At 32.4% G+C, this 14,674-nt stretch overlaps 1 protein-coding gene across 2 annotated transcripts in view; it reads right to left on the reverse strand.

Annotated features, from left to right (window-relative positions):
- The window catches only part of LOC143083855 (bridge-like lipid transfer protein family member 3B), a 69,879-nt gene that overhangs the window by 39,698 nt on the left and 15,507 nt on the right, over positions 1-14,674 (reverse strand). For both annotated transcript variants that reach the window (XM_076260234.1, XM_076260233.1), the window contains exon 10: positions 2,835-3,335. In XM_076260234.1, coding sequence (XP_076116349.1) covers positions 2,835-3,335 — 501 coding nt within the window. The remainder of the gene's footprint in view (positions 1-2,834; positions 3,336-14,674) is intronic.

Below are 14,674 nucleotides of genomic sequence, written 5' to 3' on the forward strand. Positions count from 1 at the left end.
GTTTCCTGGCAGAAAATCTAAGTCCATTTAAAAGTAAAATACTGAAAAAATGGATTTATTTTTTTACAAAATTTACTTCTGGATACTATCTTATGATCATAAACAAGCTTCTGTCCAAGTTTGGTGCAAACCCAGGATAGTTTGAGAAAGTTATTAAAATTTCAAAAACTTTAACCACAGAGTGAATGTAATCTTTCCCCGCAGAAAAACTAAGTCCATTTATAAGTAAAATACAGAAAAAATGAATTTTATTTTTGCAAACTTTACTTCTGGATTCTATCTTATGATCATAAACAAGCTTTTGTCCAAGTTTGGTACAAATTTAAAATAGTATAAGAAATTAAGTTATTAATTTTTTTTTTTAATTTAACCACAGAGTGCATGAATGTGTTGTTTCCTGGCAGAAAATCTAAGTCCATTTAAAAGTAAAATACTGAAAAAATGGATTTATTTTTTTACAAAATTTACTTCTGGATACTATCTTATGATCATAAACAAGCTTCTGTCCAAGTTTGGTGCAAACCCAGGATAGTTTGAGAAAGTTATTAAAATTTCAAAAACTTTAACCACAGAGTGAATTGTAATCTTTCCCCGCAGAAAAACTAAGTCCATTTATAAGTAAAATACAGAAAAAAGGAATTTTATTTTTGCAAACTTTACTTCTGGATTCTATCTTATGATCATAAACAAGCTTCTGTCCAAGTTTGGTAGAAATCAAGTATAGTTTAAGAAAGTTATAAAAATTTCAAAAACTTTAACCACAGAGTGAATATTTGTGGACGCCCCCGACAACGACACCAACGACGACGGAATGTAGGATCGCTTAGTCTCGCTTTTTCAACTAAAGTCGAAGGCTCCACAAAAACACATTAAACTATAGTAAAATCAGTTATGGTAACTATGACTTCATCAAATATCATTTTAAATGATTTAAATCCAAACTTCCCACACAGAGACATAATAACAAAAATTTAAATTAAAGTTTTGTCATACTCTCCCCAAGGTTATTTTATTTTGCATGGTAATAAATAATCAAATAGTTAGATAAATAGTCCCACTACTAGACAATAGTCCTTATACTAATTACTGATTATATTCTGTTATTACACACTTTTTCAACAAATTACTCATCTTTGTCAATTATAAACTAGTTCGGGCGTATGACATTTGCGCCGATTTTGAAAATTTCCATTCTTTCATTTGCGCCGATTTCATTTTTTCATTTGCGCCGATTTTATAATTTCTCCTAATTGGATTTACAGGTAAAAATAAGTTAATACTTTTACATGTACTATAACTTGAAGGTTTATTGGTATATCTGATTATAAACGTTGTTCAATTATGTTTAATAGATATAGGAAGATGTGGTATGAATGCAAATGAGACAATTCTCCATCCAAGCTGATTGGAAGACTATTTATGAAAGTAAACCATTTTTAAGTTTATTTTGATTCTAATTGTTCTGGAAATTCGTTGTAACACGATGGACATATTGTAACGACCCGATGAGTCAATTCTTTAATCTTCGACAGCCATACATATCGGAGGGTCAGTGTCCAGAAAAATAACATATCTTGCCGATGTACCATTAAATCGTGTAAAGCCAGAGTCACAACGGATTCTGATTGGGAGACTATTGTCAAACCAAAACACAGAAAGAACATAACCATGTGGCAGTTGACCGAAAGACCGAGGCTGAAGATCTACGAGTACGGTAAAGGAAAAGTCTGGAGATGTATCTTCAAAGACTGGGATGAAAAGTTATCTCATTGGCACTAATACCATATCCTCTTATATCTGTTTACCTGTAATTTACCTGTAAAAAAATCGGCGCAAATGAAAAAAAAAATCGGCGCAAATGAAAGAAAAAATTGGCGCAAATGAAATGCAGATCGGCGCAAATGCAAAACGCCGACTAGTTCTATGCCGGACACAATTGGCTTTTGTCCAATCAAAGTAGATAAGTTGAAAGTGATATATCAGCGCTTTTACAAATATTTATTGATAAATAACTCTTGGTATCAAAAGCATTCAGCATAACAACAAATTAAATATTAATAAATGATTTGAAAAACTTATAGGTTACACACATTACCCGTGGATACATTTGCTCTTTTCCCTAGCTCTCCATTGTCAACAAAAATTGATGCGCCTCACAAGGGAGACAACTAAACTAGAGGGTCTTAAGAGCCTGTGTCGCTCACCATGGTCTATGTGCATATTAAACAAAGGACACAGATGGATTCATAACAAAATTGTGTTTTGGTGATGGTGATGTGTATGTAAATCTTACTTTACTGAACATTCTTGCAACTTATAATTTTCTCTATCAGGACGCCGGACGCCAACTGATGAGAAAAGCTCACTTGGCCCTTTGGGACAGGTGAGCTAGAAAGGGATCTCTAATTACAGGATCAGTTATGGGAATTAGCAAACAGACTACTAGTAGTTTGAGATTTTCAAGTAAAATAAATTGAGAATGGGTTCTTTTGAAGAATACTAGTCTCCATCTCCTGGTGATTTTCTTACTCTATTTCTCTTAGTCTATTGGGAAAACATGTAATAATCTGTACTTGTTTACCATAAATATTACCATCTCATGTTTTTACAAGATCTATGGATACTATTAGGGTTTATATTCTACAAACTTTTATCACACATCATGATGTGCTGTTGCCAAATAAAGTATTGACAGGACAAGTTTTTATTTCTACGATAATAATTGAAAGTCAATTGCAATCTTGACTTCAGAAGGGGAGATAATCAAATTAAGCTGAAGGATAATGTTATAAAAGCTTACAGAGAGAAGTATTAGAAAGTGACAGAAATGTTACCTGGATAATCAATGCCTTCTGGGAAGAAATACTCTGTGTATTCTGCATGGAGAATGGACGTATCTGAAGGTAGATGGAGCTGCTTTTTATCAGAGGACAGAAACTTTTTTGGTGTATTACGTGTATTGTCAGCAGTCGACACCTGGTAAATTGTAAACTCTTCAATCTTCAAAACAATACAGCTTTCTAAAAGTTTGGTTGTTCTTGGTTTTGGTGTAGAATGAGCTGTTTTCCTGGTTGGTTGAGGAGATGCATTGGGTTTTGGTTGGTTTTGACTAGTAGCAGAAGACATCTTTTCTGGAGTCCTCTGATTGGTTAAACTTCTTTCTGGTGTTCTCTGATTGGCTGGTTGATGGGCAGGTGACTGAGTAGGTGAATTAGCAAAACATGTCTCTCTTGCTTTACCCACTTCTTTCTTAAATGCATTAAACAGTTGTTGTACCCAATGATTACGAGATCCTTGATTATCACTATAAGAAAACCAATGTTTTCTTTCTCCACCTGAAAAGCATGAACAGTTAAAAGTTATCCTCTTCATGTGTTAACTTGATTTTACTGACACAGATAAAATTACCATTTGAATCTCTAGATGTTGACACAGCAGGAATTACTTTTTGATTATCTTAACACAAAGGGAATAACCATTTGGTTCTCTTGGCATAAAGGGAATAAACATTTCGTTCTCTTGGCATAAAGGAATAAACATTTCGTTCTCTTGGCACAAAGGAAATAACCATTTGATTCCCTTGACAAGGAGAAAATTACTATTTGATTCTCTCACAACAGGGGCAACCACCATCTGAATCTCTAGATCTTGACACTGAGGGAATTACCATTTGATATATTTGACAGTATTCAGTTGTATGAGGGTCTGGATGGGGGGTCTGTTATTCTGTAAACATTTAATTTTCTCCCTTTTTTCTCTAATCATTAAAAAATTAACCCCTTTTTTCTCTACCGGTAATCTTCATTTTTTTTGCTCGTTATTCTCTAATCTTCATTTTTAAGGGCATTAATCTTTAATCATTTAACCCCATCCAAACCCTCTTGTATCTACATTCTGCAAACACTGCTAGATTTGAATATCTATATGAACAACACACTTTAACTTTATCAATAATTGCATGAGTGCAATGGCTTTATAACAACTGAATAACTGTCAATAAAAACATTAAGAAGTTATAAACAAGTCTTTAGTTCTTTTATAACATTAATTACATAATTCCCTTTTCCAACACAAAGCATTAGCACTAAAGTATACTGTGGTATAATCCATGCATAAAAATAGTTTTTTAAGCTAAATGCTCATGTTTAAAACAGTAAACATCAGTTGTATTTGCAATACTGAGCTGCTTCTGAAACTTTTGAAACATGGCAAACAATAACTAGAGGCTCTCAAGAGCCTGTGTCGCTCACCTTTGTCTATGTGCATATTAAACAATGGACACAGATAAATTCATGACAAAATTGTGTTTTGGTGATCATGATGTGTTTGGAGATCTTACATTACTGGACATTCTTCTTGCTACAATTATCTCTATCTATAATGAACTTGGCCCATTAATTACAGTGGAAAATATTTTCTAAAAATTTACAAAAATTTACGAAAATTGTTAAAAATTGACTATAAAGACTCCTTAATTTTGGTCATGTTGACTTATTTTTAAATCTTTCTTTGCTGAACATTATTGCTGTTTACAGTTTATCTCTATCTATAATAATATTCAAGATAATAAGCAACCAGATGCTCCGCAGGGCGTAGCTTTATACGACCGCAGAGGTTGAACCCTGAATGGTTGGGGCAAGTATGGACACAACATTCAAGCTGGATTCAGCTCTAAATTTGGATTGTGATTAAATAGTTGACACAGCATAGGTTTCTGACACAGAATGAATGTGTTCTAATGAACTTAAAATTTTTGTTTTCTCTTAGAGCAATTCACTATGCTGTTGAATATTAATCCTCTCAAAAAAATGTTTGAAGAAATTTTCTTTTTTATTTATGAAATTTCAAATAAGAAAAATTGAACCCAATTTTTTTAATCACATCCCCCTTTCCCTTATTCCAAAACTAATCTCAATTAAAATTTCTAATGGAGTTTGCAACAATAACTACTCATTTAAATACATCATAAAATATTAAGATGTAAAAAAACTGCTTGTTATCACTGAATGGTAAAGATTATTTTAATTTATCAGTTGGTAGTAAAAAGTGAATATACATTGTATATTGTATATAACAAAGATTTAAGTTGATTCTGGACAAAGAAAGATAACTCCAATTAAAAAAAAATCTTGCTATCAGGGGCGTAGCTAGGCCAAAATGATGTGTATGCAATGCCGGGGAAAGAAGTCATACGGCGAGGAGTCTGGGGCCGCTCAACCTCTAGAGTAAATGGTGCAAAATCCTGCATTCTCGCGATTTCCTGGGACTGAAAATGACCTCACAGAAATCTTATTTTCATGAGTAACAAGTCAACTTTTGAAAATAATTAAATTTTAGAAAAAAATTAGAGAACAAAAAACTTCTAATGTGTAGTGGGTAGAGCTTATTTATATATTAGTTAACAATTAAAATATATAGTGTCACCACCATATATTTTAATTGCTACCTAATCAGTCTCAACCCACTATACATTCACTGAGAAAATCCAAATTTCTAAGCCTTAAAGGGTATTTTTTTTTATTGAGAAAATACATAAATAAATCGAATCACATTTCTCTGTTTTATTTTATAAGAGAACAAGCAGTCTTTTAATTTTCAAAGTTAGTTCTGAAAGTCAATGACCATTTCCTTTCCAGTTATCCAAAACCGTGTCTGTTGAAATTTTTTTTTCGTGGTATATGTTCAATAGAACAAGCCCAGATAAACGAATGGATTTCATTGTATTTCGTTGTTCGTCTCATGGTACTGAAAGAGTGTTCTATCGTTATCGTCCATACCGACATACATGCATATTATATGTTAAGTATTTTAAAGATTCCCGGGTATAAACCCTTGTTTATAACATCATAGTTTGGAAACCTTTAACTATACATTTGTATATAAATACTTTTAAAGTCCCAAAATCTACAAGGTAAAGCTTCAAAACTAAATCTGAGTTCTTTTTATCAACTTCAAAAAACGATTGTTTAATTTTAACAAAGCAAGGAAAACAAGGACTTTAAATTTTGCACATGGAGAATAAGCACTTTTAATCTTAAGACACGTATAATTAAATGAACGAGGCACCCATCTTGCACGACCGAACATAAGATAAAAAAGTAAAAAACACGTTGATCGTAAAAAAAAAAAAAAAACGGCGAATAGGTTGCAAAAATATTACCCTATTAATAGAACATCACGTTTTATTTCATCAGTCATTTTGAAATCTTCAGAAAAGATTTCAGGGTAAGGAGGCATAGTAGACGCACTTATTGTATTCTGAAACCCCGAGGACTCAGCTATTTTAATTGTTTGCATCAGCAGCACAATCACGATGCTGGTCCCGAAAATGTAAAGAGAAAACTAGTTTCCGGAACGAAATATATTTACAAAGTGACTATTAACATATTTTTATAACACTTCATAATTAATTCTATTACTTAAGTTTTATTCTAACTAGATTTACCATATTTTTATTTTTGTCAAATTTTCGATGTGTACGCAACTGCGTTTTTGTGTACGGGTTGCTACGCGCCTGGCTATTGCACAATATTTTGCAATTAGATATTTCTTGCTTACTATTCTGGACAAAGAAAGATAACTCTAATTAAAAAAAAATTTGCTATTTCACAATATTGTGCAATTAGATATTTCTTGCCATTGCACAATACTGTGCAATTGAAAAGACTTGCTATTGCACAATACTTAATATAATAATTTAAGATCCTGATTTGGACCAACTTGAAAACTGGGCCCATAATAAAAAATCTAAGTACATTTTTGGATTCAGCATATCAAAGAACCCCAAGATTTCAATTTTTGTTAAAATCAGACTAAGTTTAATTTTGGACCCTTTGGACTTTAGTGTAGACCAATTTGAAAACAGGACCAACAAGAATGTGTCCACAGTACACGGATGCCCCACTCACACTATCATTTTCTATGTTTAAAGGACTGTGAAATTGGAATAAATTCTCTAATTTGGCATTAAAATTAGAATGATCTTATCAAAGGGAACATGTATACTAAGTTTCAAGTTGATTGGACTTCTACTTTATCAAAAACTACCTTGACCAAAAACTTTAACCTGAAATTTGCACTATCATTTTCTATGTTCAGTGAACCGTAAAATTGGGGTCAAAACTCTAATTTGGCATTTAAATTAGAAAGATCATATCATAGGGCACATGTATACTAAGTTTCAAGTTGATTGGACTTCAACTTCATCAAAAACTACCTTGACCAAAAACTTTAACCTGAAGCCAAAAACTTTAACCTGAAATTTGCACTATCATTTTCTATGTTCAGTGAACCGTAAAATTGGGGTCAAAACTCTAATTTGGCATTTAAATTAGAAAGATCATATCATAGGGCACATGTATACTAAGTTTCAAGTTGATTGGACTTCAACTTCATCAAAAACTACCTTGACCAAAAACTTTAACCTGAAATTTGCACTATCATTTTCTATGTTCAGTGAACCGTAAAATTGGGGTCAAAACTCTAATTTGGCATTTAAATTAGAAAGATCATATCATAGGGCACATGTATACTAAGTTTCAAGTTGATTGGACTTCAACTTCATCAAAAACTACCTTGACCAAAAACTTTAACCTGAAGCCAAAAACTTTAACCTGAAATTTGCACTATCATTTTCTATGTTCAGTGAACCGTAAAATTGGGGTCAAAACTCTAATTTGGCATTTAAATTAGAAAGATCATATCATAGGGCACATGTATACTAAGTTTCAAGTTGATTGGACTTCAACTTCATCAAAAACTACCTTGACCAAAAACTTTAACCTGAAGCCAAAAACTTTAACCTGAAATTTGCACTATCATTTTCTATCAGTGAACCGTAAAATTGGGGTCAAAACTCTAATTTGGCATTTAAATTAGAAAGATCATATCATAAGGAACATGTGTACTAAGTTTCAAGTTGATTGGACTTCAACTTCATCAAAAACTACCTTGACCAAAAACTTTAACCTGAAGCCAAAAACTTTAACCTGAAATTTGCACTATCATTTTCTATGTTCAGTGAACCGTAAAATTGGGGTCAAAACTCTAATTTGGCATTTAAATTAGAAAGATCATATCATAGGGCACATGTATACTAAGTTTCAAGTTGATTGGACTTCAACTTCATCAAAAACTACCTTGACCAAAAACTTTAACCTGAAGCCAAAAACTTTAACCTGAAATTTGCACTATCATTTTCTATGTTCAGTGAACCGTAAAATTGGGGTCAAAACTCTAATTTGGCATTTAAATTAGAAAGATCATATCATAGGGCACATGTATACTAAGTTTCAAGTTGATTGGACTTCAACTTCATCAAAAACTACCTTGACCAAAAACTTTAACCTGAAATTTGCACTATCATTTTCTATGTTCAGTGAACCGTAAAATTGGGGTCAAAACTCTAATTTGGCATTTAAATTAGAAAGATCATATCATAGGGCACATGTATACTAAGTTTCAAGTTGATTGGACTTCAACTTCATCAAAAACTACCTTGACCAAAAACTTTAACCTGAAGCCAAAAACTTTAACCTGAAATTTGCACTATCATTTTCTATGTTCAGTGAACCGTAAAATTGGGGTCAAAACTCTAATTTGGCATTTAAATTAGAAAGATCATATCATAGGGCACATGTATACTAAGTTTCAAGTTGATTGGACTTCAACTTCATCAAAAACTACCTTGACCAAAAACTTTAACCTGAAATTTGCACTATCATTTTCTATGTTCAGTGAACCGTAAAATTGGGGTCAAAACTCTAATTTGGCATTTAAATTAGAAAGATCATATCATAGGGCACATGTATACTAAGTTTCAAGTTGATTGGACTTCAACTTCATCAAAAACTACCTTGACCAAAAACTTTAACCTGAAGCCAAAAACTTTAACCTGAAATTTGCACTATCATTTTCTATGTTCAGTGAACCGTAAAATTGGGGTCAAAACTCTAATTTGGCATTTAAATTAGAAAGATCATATCATAGGGCACATGTATACTAAGTTTCAAGTTGATTGGACTTCAACTTCATCAAAAACTACCTTGACCAAAAACTTTAACCTGAAGCCAAAAACTTTAACCTGAAATTTGCACTATCATTTTCTATCAGTGAACCGTAAAATTGGGGTCAAAACTCTAATTTGGCATTTAAATTAGAAAGATCATATCATAAGGAACATGTGTACTAAGTTTCAAGTTGATTGGACTTCAACTTCATCAAAAACTACCTTGACCAAAAACTTTAACCTGACATGGGACAGACGGACGAACGGACGAACGAACAGACGAACGAACAGACGGACGAACGGACGCACAGACCAGAAAACATAATGCCCCTCTACTATCGTAGGTGGGGCATAAAAATGAAGAATCTACATACACAGTTAGATTTGGTATATCAAAGAACCCCATTTATTCAATTTTTGATGAAATCAAACAAAGTTTAATTTTGGACCCCGATTTGGACCAACTTGAAAACTGGGCCAATAATCAAGAATCTAAGTACATTTTTAGATTCAGCATATCAAAAAACCTAACTGATTCATTTTTTGTCAAAATCAAACTAAGTTTAATTTTGGACCCTTTGGACCTTAATGTAGACCAATTTGAAAACGGGACCAAAAGTTAAGAATCTACATACACAGTCATGACAGTTAGATTCGGCATATCAAAGAACCCCAATTATTCAATTTGGATGAAATCAAACAGTTTAATTTTGGACCCTTTGGGCCCCTTATTCTGTTGGGACCAAAACTCCCAAAATCGATACCAACCTTCCTTTTATGGTCATAAACCTTGTGTTAAAATTTCATAGATTTCTATTTACTTATACTAACGTTATGGTGCGAAAACCAAGAAAAATGCTTATTTGGGTCCCTTTTTGGCCCCTAATTCCTAAACTGTTGGGACCTAAACTCCCAAAATCAATACCAACTTTCCTTTTGTAGTCATTAACATTGTGTTTAAATTTCATTGATTTCTATTTACTTAAACTAAAGTTATTGTGCGAAAACCAAGAATAATGCTTATTTGGGCCCTTTTTTGGCCCCTAATTCCTAAACTGTTGAAACCAAAACTCCCAAAATCAATCCCAACCGTTCTTTTGTGGTCATAAACCTTGTGTCAAAATTTCATAGATTTCTATTCACTTAAACTAAAGTTATAGTGCGAAAACCAAGAAAATGCTTATTTGGGCCCTTTTTGGCCCCTAATTCCTAAAATGTTGGGACCAAAACTCCCAAAATCAATACCAACCTTCCTTTTGTGGTCATAAACCTTGTGTTAAAATTTCATAGATTTCCATTCACTTTTACTAAAGTTAGAGTGCGAAAACTAAAAGTATTCGGACGACGACGACAATGACGTCGACGACAACGCAGACGACGACGCCAACGTGATAGCAATATACGACGAAAAATTTTTCAAATTTTGCGGTCGTATAAAAACTGCAAAATTTCATTAAAATTACCAATTAAGGGGCAGCAACCCAACAACGGGTTGTCCGATTCGTCTGAAAATTTCAGGGCAGATAGATCTTGACCTAATAGATTATTTTACCCCCATGTCAGATTTGCTCTAAATGCTTTGGTTTTAGAGTTATAAGCCAAAATCTACATTTTACCCCTTTGTTCTATTTTTAGCCATGGCGGCCATCTTGGTTGGTTGGCCGGGTCACGCCACACATTTTTTGAACTAGATACCTCAACGATGATTGTGGCCAAGTTTGGATTAATTTAGCCCAGTAGTTTCAGAGGAGAAGATTTTTGTAAAAGATATTTAGATTTACGAAAAATGGTTAACAATTGACTATAAAGGGCAATAACTCCTAAAGGGGTCAACTGACCATTTCGACTTATTTGTAAATCTTACTTTGCTGAACATTATTTCTGTTTACAGTTTATCTCTATCTATAATAATATTCAAGATAATAACCAAAAACAGTAAAATTTCCTTAAAATTACCAATTAAGGGGCAGCAACCCAACAATGGGTTGACCGAATCCTCTGAAAATTTCAGGACAGATAGATCTTGACCTGATAAACATTTTTTACCCCATGTCAGATTTGCTCTAAATGCTTTGGTTTTTGAGTTATAAGCCAAAAACTGCATTTTACTCCTATGTTCTATTTATAGCCATGGCGGCCATCTTGGTTGGTTGGCCGGGTCACGCCACACATTTTTTAAACTAGATACCCTAATGATGATTGTGGCCAAGTTTGATTAAATTTGGTCCAGTAGTTTCAGAAGAGAAGACTTTTGTAAAAGTTAACGACGGACGACGACGACGGACGCCAAGTGATGGGGAAAAGCTCACTTGGCCCTGTGGGCCAGGTGAGCTAAAAAGGAGGTGGGGGTATTGATAAAGAAAACAGCAACTCAAGAATGATGTTTAACCAAACGTTACTTTTAAAAGTCAAAATATTGAAAAATCAATAAATGTAAAATAATTTTTTATAAGCATGCTAAAAAGAAAGTAGAAATTAACTTCATTTTGATACAAAAATTAGTTTTTAAGATCAGAAGATATCAGTTTATGCTTCTAAAAAAATAACAGTCTGCAAAATGGACAAGAAAGAGGTATTCTGTAAAATTTGACAAACAATGTTAACAGATATTTAACAATATCTTTAAATTTCTTAACAGATTTAAGTAAATAAAAACTGTGTAAAATATAAATGGTTTAATAATCTAGCAAGCAATGTAAAAATGCTAAAAAGAAAGTTTTGCTTAGAAAAAATGTGGAAAAGTTGTCAACTATCAACAAGTGTATCATTGTGTATAAAGTGTTGTAATTGTGAATATGATTTTTGATGGACCAGAATGTTATTCCCAAAACTAAGAAAACAAACACTGAACACGGTGACTTTAGGAATCATTTGTCAACATTGGTATTATAAGATTTGAAGATCTTTGAAACAAAAAATGCAAATCATGAGTATAGCACATTAATTCAAGGGAAATTACTCTGATAAACAGTTAGCTTCTGTTTATCTTTTATAATTAAAGACAACATGCAAAAGGCAATAAAAATTGTCATTAGAGGGCAATAAAAGAATCATCAAATAAATTAGGTAGAAATGGAAGGTAGGTGTATGTTAGCATTATGACCAATTACAACAGGTCTATCAGATATTCTTTATCCATTATAGTTCCTGTATGTTAGCATTATGACCAATAACAACCTATCAGATATTCTTTATCCATTATAGTTCCTGTATGTTAGCATTATGACCAATTACAACCTATCAGATATTCTTTATCCATTATAGTTCCTGTATGTTAGCATTATGACCAATTACAACCTATCAGATATTCTTTATCCATTATAGTTCCTGTATGTTAGCATTATGACCAATTACAACCTATCAGATATTCTTTATCCATTATAGTTCCTGTATGTTAGCATTATGACCAATTACAACCGATCAGATATTCTTTATCCATTATAGTTCCTGTATGTTAGCATTATGACCAATTACAACCGATCAGATATTCTTTATCCATTATAGTTCCTGTATGTTAGCATTATGACCAATTACAACCGATCAGATATTCTTTATCCATTATAGTTCCTGTATGTTAGCATTATGACCAATTACAACCTATCAGATATTCTTTATCCATTATAGTTCCTGTATGTTAGCATTATGACCAATTACAACCGATCAGATATTCTTTATCCATTATAGTTCCTGTATGTTAGCATTATGACCAATTACAACCTATCAGATATTCTTTATCCATTATAGTTCCTGTATGTTAGCATTATGACCAATTACAACCGATCAGATATTCTTTATCCATTATAGTTCCTGTATGTTAGCATTATGACCAATTACAACCGATCAGATATTCTTTATCCATTATAGTTCCTGTATGTTAGCATTATGACCAATTACAACCTATCAGATATTCTTTATCCATTATAGTTCCTGTATGTTAGCATTATGACCAATTACAACCGATCAGATATTCTTTATCCATTATAGTTCCTGTATGTTAGCATTATGACCAATTACAACCGATCAGATATTCTTTATCCATTATAGTTCCTGTATGTTAGCATTATGACCAATTACAACCTATCAGATATTCTTTATCCATTATAGTTCCTGTATGTTAGCATTATGACCAATTACAACAGGTCTATCAGATATTCTTTATCCATTATAGTTCCTGTATGTTAGCATTATGACCAATTACAACCTATCAGATATTCTTTATCCATTATAGTTCCTGTATGTTAGCATTATGATCAATTACAACCTATCAGATATTCTTTATCCATTATAGTTCCTGTATGTTAGCATTATGACCAATTACAACCTATCAGATATTCTTTATCCATTATAGTTCCTGTATGTTAGCATTATGACCAATTACAACCTATCAGATATTCTTTATCCATTATAGTTCCTGTATGTTAGCATTATGACCAATTACAACCGATCAGATATTCTTTATCCATTATAGTTCCTGTATGTTAGCATTATGACCAATTACAACCGATCAGATATTCTTTATCCATTATAGTTCCTGTATGTTAGCATTATGACCAATTACAACCGATCAGATATTCTTTATCCATTATAGTTCCTGTATGTTAGCATTATGACCAATTACAACCGATCAGATATTCTTTATCCATTATAGTTCCTGTATGTTAGCATTATGACCAATTACAACCTATCAGATATTCTTTATCCATTATAGTTCCTGTATGTTAGCATTATGACCAATTACAACAGGTCTATCAGATATTCTTTATCCATTATAGTTCCTGTATGTTAGCATTATGACCAATTACAACCTATCAGATATTCTTTATCCATTATAGTTCCTGTATGTTAGCATTATGATCAATTACAACCTATCAGATATTCTTTATCCATTATAGTTCCTGTATGTTAGCATTATGACCAATTACAACCTATCAGATATTCTTTATCCATTATAGTTCCTGTATGTTAGCATTATGACCAATTACAACCTATCAGATATTCTTTATCCATTATAGTTCCTGTATGTTAGCATTATGACCAATTACAACCGATCAGATATTCTTTATCCATTATAGTTCCTGTATGTTAGCATTATGACCAATTACAACCTATCAGATATTCTTTATCCATTATAGTTCCTGTATGTTAGCATTATGACCAATTACAACCGATCAGATATTCTTTATCCATTATAGTTCCTGTATGTTAGCATTATGACCAATTACAACCGATCAGATATTCTTTATCCATTATAGTTCCTGTATGTTAGCATTATGACCAATTACAACCTATCAGATATTCTTTATCCATTATAGTTCCTGTATGTTAGCATTATGACCAATTACAACCGATCAGATATTCTTTATCCATTATAGTTCCTGTATGTTAGCATTATGACCAATTACAACCGATCAGATATTCTTTATCCATTATAGTTCCTGTATGTTAGCATTATGACCAATTACAACCGATCAGATATTCTTTATCCATTATAGTTCCTGTATGTTAGCATTATGATCAATTACAACCTATCAGATATTCTTTATCCATTATAGTTCCTGTATGTTAGCATTATGACCAATTACAACCTATCAGATATTCTTTATCCATTATAGTTCCTGTATGTTAGCATTATGACCAATTACAACCGATCAGATATTCTTTATCCAT

Source organism: Mytilus galloprovincialis, chromosome 7 (assembly GCF_965363235.1).
Source record: "Mytilus galloprovincialis chromosome 7, xbMytGall1.hap1.1, whole genome shotgun sequence".
Classification (NCBI taxonomy): Eukaryota; Metazoa; Mollusca; class Bivalvia; order Mytilida; family Mytilidae; genus Mytilus; species Mytilus galloprovincialis.